Source organism: Theropithecus gelada, chromosome 1 (genome assembly GCF_003255815.1).
Source record: "Theropithecus gelada isolate Dixy chromosome 1, Tgel_1.0, whole genome shotgun sequence".
Lineage (NCBI taxonomy): Eukaryota > Metazoa > Chordata > Mammalia > Primates > Cercopithecidae > Theropithecus > Theropithecus gelada.
This window is the reverse complement of record NC_037668.1, coordinates 211,627,581-211,643,624: the sequence shown is the minus strand read 5'-3', so window position 1 is coordinate 211,643,624 and position 16,044 is coordinate 211,627,581. Positions and strand designations below refer to the sequence as shown.

Below are 16,044 nucleotides of genomic sequence, written 5' to 3'. Positions count from 1 at the left end.
ATGTTGTGGTAATAGTGGGTAGGATGTTTTTCTGTTAAGCCTGGGGCTCCTCAAGGTGGATCACACATTATCAGTGCATTTTCTCATCCTGAAATGAAGTGATGATGTTCTTGGAAGATTCAGCAGAGGAACGAGCATAAAATTACCTAACCCCAGCCCTGCCAGCATTATCTTGGGATCCATCTTTGACCCTCTGCAGCATCAGAGAGATGGGTGTGATCCCAGGTGGACTTCGAGATAGCTCCACATAGTTCCAGACTTTGCGATTTTTCAACTTCATTGTGTAAACACAGGACCTCATTTAGGAATGCAGGCTCACGAGTACAGGCTGTTCCTCAGACTCCCTGCAGATCAAATGAGTGCCCTGCTTGGCATTTGCTTTCCATTTGCCACCCTTCTCACCTTCATCTCCCAGGCTGGTCCTGTTGATGTTAGTAACAATGTAGCAATTATGCAACAAGCACATACATTATTTCATCTAATAATCTGTTGTAATAATACTGTCGTGTTATTATCCCTATTTTACAGATATAAAAACTGTAACTGAGAGAAAGAGGTTAATACATTGACAGAGGTTGCAGAGTAACAGTCAGAATTTGTACCCAAGTCCACTCATTGTCAAAACTCACATGACACTGTATACTATATTGCCTCCAAGTATGAGCAAAAGAAGTAACTCTCCTTGACTTTTCACTACTTTGTAAAGCTGTTGGGAACAGGCCCCCCCAAAATCTGGCCAAAAACTGGCCCCCAAACTGGCCATAAACAAAATCTCTGCAGCACTGTGACGTGTTCCTGATGGCCATGACGCCCACGCTGGAAGGTTGTGGGTTTACTGGAATGAGGGCAAGGAAAACCTGCCCAGGGGAGCGGAAACCACTTAAAGGCATTTTTAAACCACAAACAATACATGGGCGATCTGTGCCTTAAGGATATGCTCCTGCTGCAGATAAGAAGCCAGAGTCCATCCCTTTATTTCGGCCCATCCCTTTGTTTCCCATAAGGAATACTTTTAGTTCATCTATAATCTATAGAAACAATGCTTATCACTGGCTTGCTGTCAATAAATATGTGGGTAAATCTCTGTTCGAGGCTCTCGGCTCTGAAGGCTGTGAGACCCCTGGTTTCCCAGTCTACACCTCTATATTTCTGTGTGTGTATCTTTAATTCCTCTAGCACCACTGGGTTAGGGTCTCACCGACTGAGCTGGTCTCGGCATAAAGCAATATTAGTAAGTCTGGTCAGGAGACTGGCCTTTTAACTCCTGAGACATCTCGCAGGAGTCAGATCCTCAGATTCTTTCTTATATGTGCAATCACATGATATTTACTTGAAGGAAAAATACTTAAGGGTTATGAGTTTGAGCTCATCATAAAAGAAATGAATTTGTACCAGTGAGGTTTGGAAACTACATTTTCAAGGGGGTTAGCCCTAGGACATGGCCACTAATGAAAGCATAGTCATCGATTCAGTCTTTACTCAGAGAACTTACATCCAAGGCATTCAGGACGCAGTGACAAATGAAACAGTCCTGGCCTTACGTGCTTCTAGTAGGCAAACTGAACAAGAAAGAGGTCATTACAATCCAACATGGCAAATCCTGTGAGTAAATGCGTGTAATAACCCAGTGGTGAGCACCTAATCCAGGTAGAGGGTATCAGGGAAGCCACATCTGTCTTTGAGGGCAGAGTCCAGCATTCCTGCAATGTCATTTTTCAGCATGTGGTTAAAAGGGCCACCAATTTTCCCAGGAAGACACATGCTTATTTGTCCCCTATGATTAGTTGAAGAGAACTAGAGATACCTAGTTATACATTCTCAGTGCTTTGACTACAATTTTTAGTCAACTGAGAAATATCAGTCTAAATACAATCAGGGGAACAACTTGGGAATATTGGTGGAAGACTGCAGACGACAAATTTCCACACTCTCGCCTCTCCAGTGGGGAATGTATCCATTCGTCCCCAAATCTCTTAGAATTCCTCTACAATCTGGTCTGACACTCTAGCCTAAAGAGTGACCAAAGTATATAAATTGTAGCTTATGTGGAAAACAAAAATGTAGAGAGCAAGCAAGAAACCCTGACATCTTTATGAAATATGCCTGAAACATAGCCAAATGATAAAATTTTCAAATAGCTGTAAGAGGCAGAACCAGTTTGAGGAATTCATGACCTAATCCACATTTCCCCCAGATTCTGTGGGGAAGCACCGTAGGACAGTTATGGCAATGAAACGCTTTGGAATTTGTTGAAAAATTGCTGTGGTAGGATTCCCTCTAAGGACCAAGAAAGGGTTCAAAATCAACCTTTCTCAAGAAACAAGCTTAGATTTTTCTAGAATTTCAAGACAGGCTCTAATTGTACGGAAACTTTTCTAGAATGGGTGGAGAAGGTGACAAGGCTTCTCAAGGGCCCCAACTCTCACCCAACAATGTTGACTGAGCACTCACTGCTTGGCCAAGCCCTGTGCCAGGCACTTGCCATAGAATCTCTCGCCTAATCCTAAAGCACGTCACTGACAGGAGATAGCAGTCCCATTTTACAGATGAGAAAACCAAGATTCAGAGAGTTCATAGTGTACCCAGACCCCATAGCTCATAGACGGCAGTTTCACACCCAAATATGCAAAATTCTAGAGGGAGGTCTTCTGAAGTCAATAAGCTCAACAAACTAGTGGAACAAATGCTACACTGAGCAACCCTGAGGAAGCTACTTGCTTTCTTTTCTGTTAGCTAAAAGTTACTACCTTTTTCTTGGGCTCTGAAGTCTGCCTGGATGGTGGTATTTAATGTGAGGCAGCTGCAGACTGTGCCCCCAAAGCAAATGAGGCTAGAAGAATTACCTTTTCTAAAAGCATCCCACCTGAGTGTCACAAAGATGTGCAGCTGAAACCAAGCCTGACTTCTGTACATAAAGGAATCTGGGCAGGCAGACCCCTGGCTCTTGGAGGAGAAGGTGGAGAGCCTGCGGCCAGTAGGAGCTCCTGGTAGCATTATGCGGCTGCTGCAGTGTGTCTTGCTGTGTGTTTCATTATCTCTTGTTTTGAGTGGTCAGCATAAGCCTGAGGCACCAGGTTATTCCAGTGTGCTCCATTGTGGGCTGTGGAGCTTCCAGTTTGCTGTAAACCTCAGTCAGGAGGCAACTTCTCCTCCTGTACTAATAACTTGGGGTAAGTTTGATGACTCGTCTTGCTTAGCCAAGCAATGATGTCTCCTCTACTACCTAAGACATCTCCCCTACCTTCCTGTCCTGATACTTTCCCCCTCTGAGCCTGTCACATCTTTCTGCAAAAGAAATTGTCTAAGTTATAACTACGTCTGATCTGAATCTGATTTCCCTCTTTTTCCTCTAATTGACAGTTGCTCCTTGGGGTTTAATGGCAAGGCTGACTGTCCTTTCTGGCACTGGAGACTGACTGCTGTCGTTTTACCTCTTCCCCACCCCTCCAGACAACCAAGGGCTGCTGCACAAGCTACAGAATGACTCTGACTGTGGCACCTGGATAAGAAAGGGTCCGGGCAGCTCCGTGGTGTTGGAGGCAACCTATAGCAGCTGCTATGTCACTGAGTGGGTGAGTATGACCCAGTGGCCAGGGACACTGAGTGAAGCCCCTCATGCTACCATCCGGGCTGACTCCCAAGGGCCTGTCTCTCCAGGACTCCCACTACATCATGCCAGTCGGAGTTGAAGGAGTGGGTGCGGCTGAACCCAAGATGGTTCCAGAGAGGAAGCTGCTCAAGTGTCCTATGGATCTTCTAGGTAAAGGCTGGAAGCTCTCAGGATCTGGGAGGGGTGAAAGTGCTCTTGGTCCTCTCTGACCGGCTCTGTGCAGTGACACCTGACACTAATGAAGGAAGGATCATGTCCCAACTCTCACCTCCATGGGCAATCCTTAGAATAACTACCAATTGAGATTCCTCAATGCCGAGGCACTGTGGGTGTAAGCACTTCAGGTGTTACCTTCCCTAATCCTAACCTAGTGCTGCAAACACTACTGCTGGCCAGGTGCAGTGGCTCATGCCTGTAATCACAGCACTTTTACGAGGCCGAGGCAGGTGGATCACCTGAGGTCAGGAGTTCGAGTCTAGCCTGACCAACATGGAGAAATCCTGTCTCTGCTAAAAATACAAAATCAGCCAGGTGTGGTGGTGAATGCCTGCAATCCCAGCTACTCGGTAGGCTGAGGCAGGAGAATTGCTTGAACCTGGGAGGCAGAGGTTGCGGTGAGCTGAGATCGTGCCATTGCACTCCAGCCTGGGCAACAAGAGTGAAACTCCGTTTAAAAAAAAAAAAACCCAACCACCCAACCTATCTCTTGCCAGGAAGTTTGCCCAAGGGCCTATCACTGGTGAGTGACTGGGATTCAAAGAACTCCCAGAACCAGGAGTTTTTCACCCATGGGGAGAATGATAGGAAAGAAAACTGAAGCTAGTAAGAGGACTTGGAACAACACCTCCACAGAGCTAGACGTGCACTGAGACTAGGACCCAGGTCTCCATCCCACCAGCTGGAGGGGTATCTGATTTCCCTAAGGAAACAGTAGGAAGTATGATGCCTACTCAACTTCAGAAAGTCTCGCCTGACTGAGAGCCCATCCTCAAAGTCAGAACAAACTCAAACTTTCAATTCCCTCTTCTCACCTGCCTTCCTTCCCAATACATAGCCAGGATCGGCAGTACTAATAAAATGAGGACTCACAGGTCCTACCCCAGTTCTGAACCAGACCTGAACTCAAAAACAATTTTCAGATAACTCATATCCAAACTAAGACTTGAGAAACGCCTCTACAGAACAGAAGGATTGTTACTTGAAGGAGTAAGAAGCCCCCACTGCTTCTACCAATCTTGTTGGCATTTTTTAATTTTAAAAAAACTAATGTCAGGGCACTCTTACAAGGTGACTTAATGTTGACAACCTCCCAAGACTTAATCTACAACATGTAACCACTCAAGACTGTATCTACAATATGGAATAGATACACCTATTTCAATCATCTACATATCTACAGGAATCCAAAGTCAATGACTTGTATCAAAATGGTATTCAAGACTAACTTTTCCATTACCTAACCTGACTTACTCTTTTTCAAAACCTAGCCCGAGATGCTCCAGATGCTGACTGGTGTGACTCCATCCCAGCGCGAGACAGGCTGCCATGTGCACCTTCACCCATCTCTCGAGGAGACTGTGAGGGGCTAGGCTGCTGTTACAGCTCTGAGGAGGTGAATTCCTGCTACTACGGAAACACCGGTGAGTAATTGAGCACACCTCTGAAACCAGCTGAGGAAGTGTGCCAATTACGGTGAAATCCGGAGAGGGGTTTGCTCAGAAAGCAAACGTAAGTGATAGCAGGCTGCCATGTAGCCACGCATCCAAGAACACTGGATCCCAAAGTAACAGACCTTTCTACAGTTTCCACTGTCCATTCTCCCAGAATCCAGATATAAAGCCAATAACACTTTGACTTGAAGGCTATGTGCCAGATAATTGCTAGTGCCAGATAATTGCTAGTGCCAGATACTGCTAATTGACAGAAACTTAACTTTTCTCCAAGGAATAGCGACTTTGGCTGATACTCTGGGATTGTTTAGGGAGCCTCACTTCAAGGCTGTTGCTTTCTGCATGTTTCAAATCCTGCTCTGAGGTTTTCTAACATAAATTCAACCTCATAGAGTATTATAGGTTCGTGCAGAAATAATCACAGCCTTGGCCACAATGGCAAAAGCTGGGATTACTTCTGCACCAAACCTAATACATTGCACACTCTATTCTAAGATCTTAATCTTAACTGACAAGCAAAATGAGGTAGGAGCTACTATCCCCCTCTTAAATGAAACTGAAGGAGGCGCAATACCTTGCCTGAGGTCGCACAATAAGTTGGGGAGGTAAGACTCAACCACAGGAGCTTATTTAGAGCCTGGGTTAAACTGGGTGGCTGATCTTGCACTGAGGTCATCAGCTGGGAACACCCAGCTTCTCAGTGGGATTAAAAGTAAGTGATTAGACTTTCATCTGGTTCTCCCCTTAACGGGAGAGATGACCTGCCTTCAGCACAGCTGCTGTGTTTCAGTGACCTTGCGTTGTACCCGAGAAGGCCATTTCTCCATCGCTGTGTCTCGGAACGTGGCCTCACCACCACTGCTCTTGGATTCTGTGCGCTTGGCCCTTAGGAATGACAGTGCGTGTAACCCTGTGATGGCAACACAAGCTTTTGTTCTGTTCCAGTTTCCATTTACTTCCTGTGGCACCACAAGACAGGTGAGCAGTTGGGCTTTGTTTCTGGCTCTGGAAGGTCGGGTGGGAACGTCGTAGTGACTAGTGGGGGAGGGCTGAAATACACTGGCCATGAAGGATACTTGTGACTACTGCTTAGTTTGGGAGAGTCTCTAGGGCAGGAGAACGCCTCATCACTGAAAAAGTTAATCTCTTCTGGGTGTTCAGCTAAGAGCATCACAGCTGTGATCTAGCTAAGAGGCTGTCATTTACCTAAGCCATAGAGAAGAAACCAGCAGGGATGCTGACTGGAATTGGTAGTGCTTCAGCTGCCTCTTCTAGGTACTCAAATTCCCCTTCCAATTCCTTTGTCCTGAAATAAGGCAAAGTGATAACTTGCCAGGATGTCACTGCTATGTGTTCTCGCCTCTGCTGAAGGAATAGGAAATGTAACATATAACAGGGTAGCATTGCTGAGGACTTAGACCAGATGCGAGTCAAGCAGCGTAACGCTAACAGAAATGATCGAGATTTCTCCATCTGTTCCTGTAGATCACTGGAGACCGAGCAGTATACGAAAATGAACTGGTGGCAACTAGGGATGTGAAAAATGGGAGCCGCGGCTCTGTCACTCGTGACAGCATCTTCAGGTAAGGGCTTGCGTAACCTGACCCTGCTTGACCAGAATGACTTCCCCTCTTCCATAAAGTGGGCATTCTCAGGTAAGCCCCGAATCCACAAATGAGCACTCCTCAGTACTGGGAGAACCTGTCTGCTACCTTGGTTCGCCAATCTCACTGCCCATTACTTAAGTCCATCTGTGTTGCTGTCTCCAACCCGACCTAAGTCTCAAGCTCACCTGGAGTTCTGCTATTTCACTTAACGATTTTTTTTCTCATTTTGGCCTTCTCCATTCTTCATTTTAGCCTACATTTCTCCATTTTACATCTTGGCCTTCTCCATTGTCCATGCTATAGCCAAAAGAATTCCTCTAAAACCTTAGGTCTATCATATCACACACCTTAAAGCCATGGAAAAAACAAAGCTTTAAGATGAACATCAGGACCCTGCATAAAACAGCTCCTACTTCATCTCCAGCCTGTTCACTCTGAACATTCTCAGTCCCTCACTCCCTGTTCCCCGATTGCAGCCTGGTTCTTCTATGGAACTCTCAAAGGGCCTCAAGCACTTCCTTGCCTCCAGACTTTGCTCTATATTGGGTGAGGCTCTCCATCTACCTCAAGTTTATTTTCTTTCACCTTCATATCAAGGTACCTCTAAGGTCTTCCCTGATCTGCTCTACAGTAGGTATCTGTTTGTCATGATGCATCTTTATTTCTGTGTGCTTATCTCCAATTCAAACATTGGTCCTACTTGCAGCTAAAATACAGCTAAAATACAGCTCCCAGCAGGGCGGGAACCACATTCATCATACTCATAAACTTGTCTAGCACTTAATGTTTTCCTTGAGTTAAAAAGAAAGGATGTATATAACTGACACCTGCCTCTCCCACAACCAACTAGCTAAAATCTTGTTTCTCTGCAGGCTCCATGTCAGCTGCAGCTACTCAGTAAGTAGCAACTCTCTCCCAATCAAGGTCCAGGTTTTTACTCTCCCACCACCCTTTCCTGAGACCCAGCCTGGACCCCTCACTCTGGAACTTCAGATTGCCAAAGGTATGACCCCCTTGGCTGCAGTATCTGGCATATAGTCTAAATCCAGTCTTCTGGGGCATGAAGACCCTAACTTAGTAACAAGACACTTAAGCGGCTTGGGGCTATTTAAGGGGATGAGAGTCCCTCAAGTCACTGAGAGGTTACTACTTTAAATCCCTATTTCTGCCACTTGCAGATAAAAACTATGGCTCCTACTATGGTGTTGGTGACTACCCCGTGGTGAAGTTGCTTCGGGATCCCATCTACGTGGAGGTCTCCATCCCTCACAGAACAGACCCCTCCCTGGGGCTGCTCCTACATCAGTGTTGGGCAACACCCAGCACAGACCCCCTGAGTCAGCCACAGTGGCCCATCCTGGTAAAGGGGTAAGTGGTTCTTTCATGCACCGGTGCTGAGACTCTCAAGCCCATCCTGACTGCTGGGTCTCTTGGTCTAGCTGCCCCTACATTGGAGACAACTATCAGACCCAGCTGATCCCTGTCCAGAAAGCCTTGGATCTTCCATTTCCCTCTCACTACCAGCGCTTCAGCATCTTCACCTTCAGCTTTGTGGACCCTACAGCGGAGAAACAGGCCCTCAGGGGACCGGTAGGATGTTCCCTTCCATGACCCTCACCAGGGCTCTGAACCTCCCCAACTTACAACTGTTTCCATGTCCTATTACTCTGTAGCCAAGGAAGCCCTTTAATGCTGGCTGTTGGTACTCGGAGCAACCCTTGTTACCAATCACATGAGTGGCATCTGTCAATTGGACTCCAGTTCCTTAGTGCTGTTGTGATATCAACTTGGACCATATCAATTTTCCGTTAACTTCCTGAACCTCTTCCTGGGGAGACAAAGCAGGTTTAGAGACACGTAGCATGGTGATACTACAAATGATCTGAATTCTGTTGGCTCCCAGGTGCATCTGCACTGCAGTGTGTCAATCTGCCAGCCTGCTGAGACACCATCCTGTGTGGTAACCTGTCCTGATCTCAGTCGTGAGTATCTAAGCTGACTGTATGTTAGAGGACAGACTTGAAGGAATCTTGAGTCCCATGTCTAACCTTTCCTAGTCTCTAGCTAAACAACTCAAACTGAAGAGTCATCTTACTAAGGCTTCTCTAATTACTTGCAGTGCCACAGAACAAAGCTGACTAGCTTCCCAGAATCCCATGTCTAAGATAAGCTATAAATGTTTGGGTAACCCTCAACCTTAGTTTTTTCCATATGAACTTGAATTCATGCACAAACCAAGGCAGTTTATGGCCATCTTATGTCTCATTTTAACAAGATACACCTGGATAGTAAACATGTCTATACCTGCTTGACAGGTCTGGCAATGCAGCCTAAAGATCTATAAGTAGAATGAGTGGACCTAGAATGTGGTCTCTAGTTGGTTGTGGCCAATGCTAAGTCAATGTGTCTGTATGTCTACCTGATTCAACCTGTACTTGTCTAGCCTCTGAGTTGGCATTCATGACCTCTGAAGCTTTAAGTCCCTTCTAGAAAAACTCAGAGTAACTAAATGGTGCTTATTATGCCAAGTACAACATTAAATACTTTAACATGTCCAAAAATGCATATTATCCCTACTTCTAAAGAATGAACCACCTTAGATTAAGGTCCTACAACTGGCAAAAGTAGAATTAAAACAGTTCTACACTGTTTCTTTTTTGAGACCAGTTCTTGCTCTGTCATGCAGGCTGGAATGCAATGTCATGAGTATAGTTCATGGTAGCCTCAACCTCCTGAGCTCAAGTGATCCGCCTAGTTCGGCCTCCCAAGTAACTAGGACTTATAGGCATATTCCACTATACCCAGCTTATCTTTTTTGAGAGGGAGTTTTTTTTTTGCCCAGGCTTGAGTACAATGATGAGATCTTGGCTTGCTCGCAACCTCCGCCTCCCGGGTTCAAATGATTTTCCTGTCTCAGCCTCCTGAGTAGCTGGGATTATAGGCATGTGCCACAAAGTCCAGCTAATTTTATATTTTTAGTAGAGACAGGGTTTCACCATGTTGGTCAGGCTGGTCTTGAACTCCTGACTTCAGGCGATCCACCCATCTTGGCCTCCCAGTGTTGGGATTACAGTCGTGAGACACCACACCCGGCCTTTTTTTTTTTTTTTTTAAATAGAGATGGATCTTGCTATGTTGCTTGGGCTGCTCTCAAACTCCAGAAATATTTTTCCTCCTCACAGTCCACCTGCATGTCTTTGTTTCCCATTCTTCCACTTGCCATCTTAATACGACACGGAATACAGAAAACATAAAACTGTTTTTATATTTCAAGTGAATCAAATTGTTCATTTGAAAACCAGAACTAAACTCATTAAATTTCTCTGCACCTCAGCCTCCAAGTTCTGTTCTAGTTACCTTTGAATCACAGGGAAAGATCTCTGAATTATAAACATGTTACTGTCAAAGGACTCTGTTTAGAAAAGCATGGAAGTTCAGGGATAGTTTCTAAGCAAAGTCCTGGTGAAACTAAGGTAATGACATCAGATACAAAATCTGAATTGTTCAAGTATGTATTAATACACTTAATGAGGTTTTTTTTAAGGCATAGAACCAAGCTTTATAGAGACTTGGCCTTGTACCAAAACATTTTCTATCCCTGCTCTATGGGTGCAAAAACTAATGAATTACTAGGTCTCATTTCTCTAACAGGAAGAAATTCAGGCACCATTTTTCAGAATACTACTGCTAGTGTTTCTAGCAAAGGCCCCATGATTCTACTCCAAGCCACTAAGGACCCTCCAGAAAAGCTCCGTAAGTATCCAAGAGGGAGGAGATCTAACTAGTGAACCAAACTACCAGTCAAACTGAATTCTTCCTTTCTACCCCTTGTGTTCTAGTCAAAAGAAATTGACCTTCCTATAGCAGAAGACTGCTAGTCTTTGTCAGGACACCGAATCATTTGGTTTTAGCATACATTAATCTACCTTTCCATCCTCCAGGTGCTCCTGTAGACTCAAAAGTTCTGTGGGTGGCAGGCCTTTCTGGGACCTTAATCCTTGGAGGCTTGTTAGTATCCTACTTGGCTATCAAGAGACAGCTGAATTGTCCAGACCAAACATGTCAATAAAACCAGACTGTACTCCCAGCCTGTGCTGAGCTTCTCATTTGAAAGGTAAAAGGTTACTTTCAGTCTAGTTCATCTCTTCATGTCATTTTATCTCTTAAGCTTGGCAGTATAACTCAACTGAGCATAGAATAAAAACTGATACAAAAATTTCAGACTTAGCAGAGGTCTTAGGTCAGAACACAGAATAAAATTCTTCCATAAGATCAATGAAACTAGGGTAAAACTAATTATGAATCTAGATAGCTGGTTCTCAAACTTGAGTGTGCCTCAGGATCACGGGAGGGCTGGTAGAGATGACTGGTCCCATTCTCAGCGTTGGATTCAGTAAGTCTGGACAAAGGCTTAAACTCACATTTCTAACCATTTCCTAGATGATGCTGATCTTCCCTGGTCTGAGCACCAGACTTAAACCAATGTCTAGAACAGTGACTAAAGGTATCTGATTATCAATTGGCCAACTGGAGGTGCCTTGATCATCAGAGACTTAGTTTTGAGCCAAACTGACAAGTTAGTTTCCTAGTCTTAAGAACTAAGACTTAAAAAAAAAAAAAAAAAAAGGGGGGGGTGTGTGTGGTAGGGATATCATCACTGACTTCTCAAGGCAAATGTCCTGTTTAAGGAACTTTCTTGTAACTGATGCTGCTGGTCAGCCATGCTCTGCAGTACTCCCTATTCTCACTGAAGTTCTGAAACTAATCCTGGTTCTATCAACTTCGCCTACTTATTTTTCAGGGAATAACTTCTAAATTGACCTTTCAGCAAGCTAAAGGTGTTATACTCCTGAACAGCTGCTTTGTAATCAAGCCAACCCTACTTCAAATTGCTAATCTGGATGTAAACCCTGACCTTACAGGGATACACGGTTTTTATGCAACAAACTATCCTAGAAGCTTGATGTTAACATCTTGAGCCTCATGAAAATATAGTATTCATTCATCCCCCGTGTCTAGAATCTGGGACAGATACAAGTCAAATAACTTGCCCAGGGCCACTTGAGCAACAAAAGAGAGACTCCAGTTCAAGTTTTAGCACTAACTTTGTACCCTTAACTCCCTATGGTACGGAAAACTCAGTTCCTCAGACTAGTTGCCAGTGGTAGGCACCGGTACAGCTTGACAAAGGGTTGTCTTAGGCTTCTGGAATGATAATGACTTGGGGAGATAATGGCTGTTACATGCAAAGGTCTGTCTGTTGACCTGTGTTGAGGTCAGACATTTAGAGAAGAGTAGTCTCAGACTGCAGTGGGGTAGTGTTTGGTGACTACTCAAGTACAAATAGAACTTGGTGATCAGAGGAAACTTAATATTGAATATTATAACATATTCCAGGTTTTGCTTTCCTATTCAATCTCTGAATATACTCACAACAAATTTTGAATGTTAAACATTAATTGGAAATACTATGTACTTCTAGATATTAAATTGTTGGGAAAACTTACAGCCAACTGTTTTCCAATAGCTGAATAGTACCTGTTTAAAACTAAAATTCTAACCAAACTTCAAGTGCTCAACAGCTGCTGCTGGCAGGGAGCTATTCTAGCTAGTTGCTGTATGACTCAAGTCTACTCAATTAAAATGTATATTGGCTATATAAGCAGCATAGTAGGCATTGGCAATGAACAGGAAGGCTTCCTCAGCAACTCTGACAAATGTCAGATGATTCAAGGAAACAAAGTTTGGTAAATGGGAGAAGGGAATTGCTAAGTCTCATCTTTTTCTATGAGGAAATAGATATGGGCATAAGTTTTTAGCCTATCCCTCTAAAACAAAGCCAGTGTATAGAGTTCTCTAAATGCAACTGACCTGACAAGCCAGGAATCTGAGTTTCCAAAAGAGGAAAAAGCTTTAACACAGAACCTGGCATATAGGTCACTTGCCCCCGTAAGAGGAGGGTAGTGGGCCAGATGCGGTGGCTCAAGCCTGTAATCCCAGCACTTGGAGAGTCCGAGATGGGCGGATCATGAGGTCAGGAGATCAAGACCATCCTTGCTAACACAGTGAAACCCTGTCTACTAAATACAAACTAGCCGGGTGAGGTGGCAGGCGCCTGTAGTCCCTACTACTCTGGAGGCTGAGGCAGGAAAACAGCGTAAACCCAGGAGGCGGAGCTTGCAGTGAGCTGAGATCAGGCCACTGCACTCCAGCCTGGGCAACAGAGCAAGACTGTCTCAAAAAAAAAAAAAAGTAACACGTGTACGAACCGATAGACACTGCATTTAAAGAAAACCCTGGTACTTAAGCCTCTACCGAGGACTTGCCAGATTCTCTAGCAGGGTTTCTGGGACTGTTTATATTACCATGGTATGCCTTCAAAGGGAGCAAAATCTATTTCCCTTATTTTACCATGAAACCTTTTTCAGAATGCGTAATTCCACAGAGCATATTTCTACAGATAGTGTTACTGGTTTTCTAACAATCTTAGAAGTTAGTCTGATCAGAGAAAGTGTTGCAAGGAAAGACTTAAAACGTCTCTGAATAGTCTCTGGCCAAAATCTAGCTTGAAGTTGAGTTACTAGAGAAGTCAGTTTGAACCATTAGCTTATAGTTTAATATAGTCTCATAGCTAAACCAGAAACTTGATTATTCCCCTCAGAGGCCCCATTAAACCTCAATTTTGGAGGCATCTAATTTTAAATAGCCTCTATCAAGTAACTCATGAGACTGCTACCCCAAACTTATTCACTGTCCTCCAAATGGGTTTAACTTTAGTTAACTCATTTCTAGTTAAACCGCTAGTTCTTTCCCTTCCAACTAAAGAATTGTTCTGATCAATCCAGAATAATGTAATGAATCCTGGTATCTTTTTTTCCTAGAGAAAAAATAACTTTATTCCTTGTGTGGCTCTTGCTAACTGATCTTGTAGATAAGTGTTCTACATATAAGCAACATGGCAACATAGCTTCCTATTCTAATATGGTGGAGTAGCTTTCCACTGCACAGTTGTCAGCCTCAGCTTCCCCTGGTGTGTCTTGCCTGCATACTAGCTGTGTAACGGTTCTAGCTACCCTGAATTCCTTGAGGGTAGGCACCTAGTTTTGGAAACAAATTCTTCCATTAGTCTAGTGTCAGCTCCTTGTCATGCTTGTCTGTGAAGCTCTGAAAGGGGGCCATATGTCTGTCTCTTATCTCTCTAGTTTGACACTTGAGTCCATAACAGCAGATCCTATTAGGTCAGTTTCCCTCCCCTGTGTTAGTCAGGGTGTTCCTGCTCATGTCTGTCTCACAAGAAAGCTTTACCAAGTCAATGAAGAGACAGGCTGTAGAATGAGAAACATCTGCAAGCCATACATCTGATAAGGGGTTAATGTCTAAAATGTAACTCAAAAACCCAAATAAAAATGAGTAAAGGACATGAGTGGGCATCTCAAGGGATATACAAATGACCAACAGATTAGTGATGCTAAGCATTCTCACTTACTAGGGAAGTGCAAATTAAAACCAGTGAGATCACCTCCTGCCCATCAGAATGGCTATTATCAAAAAGGAAAGCGTTGGTGAGGATGTAGAGAAAAGGAACGCTTGAACCCTGTAGGTGGGAATGTAAATTAGTATAGCCATCACAGAAAATGTTATGGAGATTCTTCAAAAAAAATAGAACTACCCCCATGGATTACCCAGCATGGGTAATTGCATGGCATGGATTACCCAGCCAGCAATCCCACTAGTGTGTATGTAACCAAAGGAAGTGAAATTGGTAGGCTGATGAGATATCTACACTCCCATAGTCATTATAGCACTATTGACAATAGCTGAGATACTAAATCAAAGTTTCCATCAATGGATAGATGAAGTGGTATATGCATACAATGAACTACATTCAGTCTTAAAGGAAATCTTGTCATTTGTGACATGAACTTAGAGGAAAAGGTTAAAATAAACTAGTCATAGAAAAAGTATATTAACTCACTTAAACACACAATCTTGAATTTATAGAAGCAGAGAGTAGAATGGTAGTTACTTGTGTGCAGAGCGTGAGATGGAAAGATGTTTCTCAAAGGCTACAAACTCTCAGGATTAAGTTCAAGGGATCTTTTGTATACCGTGGTGACTACAAATTGGGTTCTCATAAAATAAGTGAGGTAATTCATGTTAGTATGATTCAGCCATCCTCCAGTGTATACACATCTCAAAATGTGTTACATATAATAGTGTTAAGGCCAATTAAATTCTATAGTACATAAACAAGATTGAGAGAAGTTGAAGGTCTGCTGGTCACCAACAACTTAGGAATTGAATTCTTGAAGCATTGAGATTCTTTTCGTCACTTTCCAGGGAAATATTTATCTTGGCTTACCTTGGAAGTCTAACCTGAGAGAACTAAGGAAGCTGGCAGGTGACTGGAAACAGCATCTTGGCTTTAGCCCCCATGTATTGAAACATTTTATTGGATCCTTATTTTGGACAAAGTTCCCTTTCATATTAGGAAAGGAAGTCAGTACTCTAGTCCAACAACCAACATAGAACTTGTTTACATGGTTTGCTAACAAGAATAATGGTAGGAAACCAGAAGTTGAACCTGATGTTATAGCAGTTATTTGGAAAGAAGCCTATTCAAACAATGTCATGTTCCCTGCCGCTCCCATTTTCACCCAGAATATTCAGACCAGAAGAGCCAGATACTGTTGGCAGAGATGTACTCTCTGAACTCAACTTTCTCACCTCTGAAATAGAAAACTATCAATTATTCTTAGCTATCTGGCTCTAAATTTTTGGTTCTTAGAACATTCTTAATCCCCTTCAGTTATTTTCCATGGGTCTTGATTTCCAGCTGTCCCTTGGAAACTCTACTCCCATGATTTCTAGTTCAGTTTTCATGCGGTGAATGGACAATATGCTTTTATGTCTTATACCACAGCACATTTCTGCCTTCTAAGGGCTAAATGTCAGCTACTGTTTATTAAAGATTTGATTAAGCCTTACTCTAACATCTGCAGGCCAGAGAGCAGAGATTGGATAGCTGTGCCACTTAATTGCCTCTTTCTACTTTTTCCAAGAAGTACTGCTTTTTAACCCTTGCTAATGTGAAAGACACTGGTAGACATTGCCAGAGAAAAACCACCTTCCCCTATACCTCCAAGTACCCGATCAG

General features: G+C 43.5%; 1 protein-coding gene across 1 annotated transcript; it reads left to right on the top strand.

Moving 5' to 3' along the window:
- The first annotated feature begins 2,713 nt into the window (after positions 1 to 2,713).
- ZP4 (zona pellucida glycoprotein 4) lies at positions 2,714 to 15,745 on the top strand. The gene is made up of 14 exons (XM_025358268.1): positions 2,714 to 3,170; positions 3,451 to 3,572; positions 3,658 to 3,760; positions 5,098 to 5,250; positions 6,071 to 6,258; positions 6,766 to 6,863; positions 7,760 to 7,890; positions 8,066 to 8,255; positions 8,327 to 8,477; positions 8,791 to 8,869; positions 9,127 to 9,129; positions 10,539 to 10,640; positions 10,829 to 11,001; positions 15,228 to 15,745. The coding sequence occupies exons 1-13, from the start codon at positions 2,996 to 2,998 to the stop codon at positions 10,954 to 10,956; spliced, it is 1,623 nt and encodes a 540-aa protein (XP_025214053.1). The 5' UTR covers positions 2,714 to 2,995; the 3' UTR covers positions 10,957 to 11,001; positions 15,228 to 15,745.
- Positions 15,746 to 16,044: the final 299 nt, after the last annotated feature.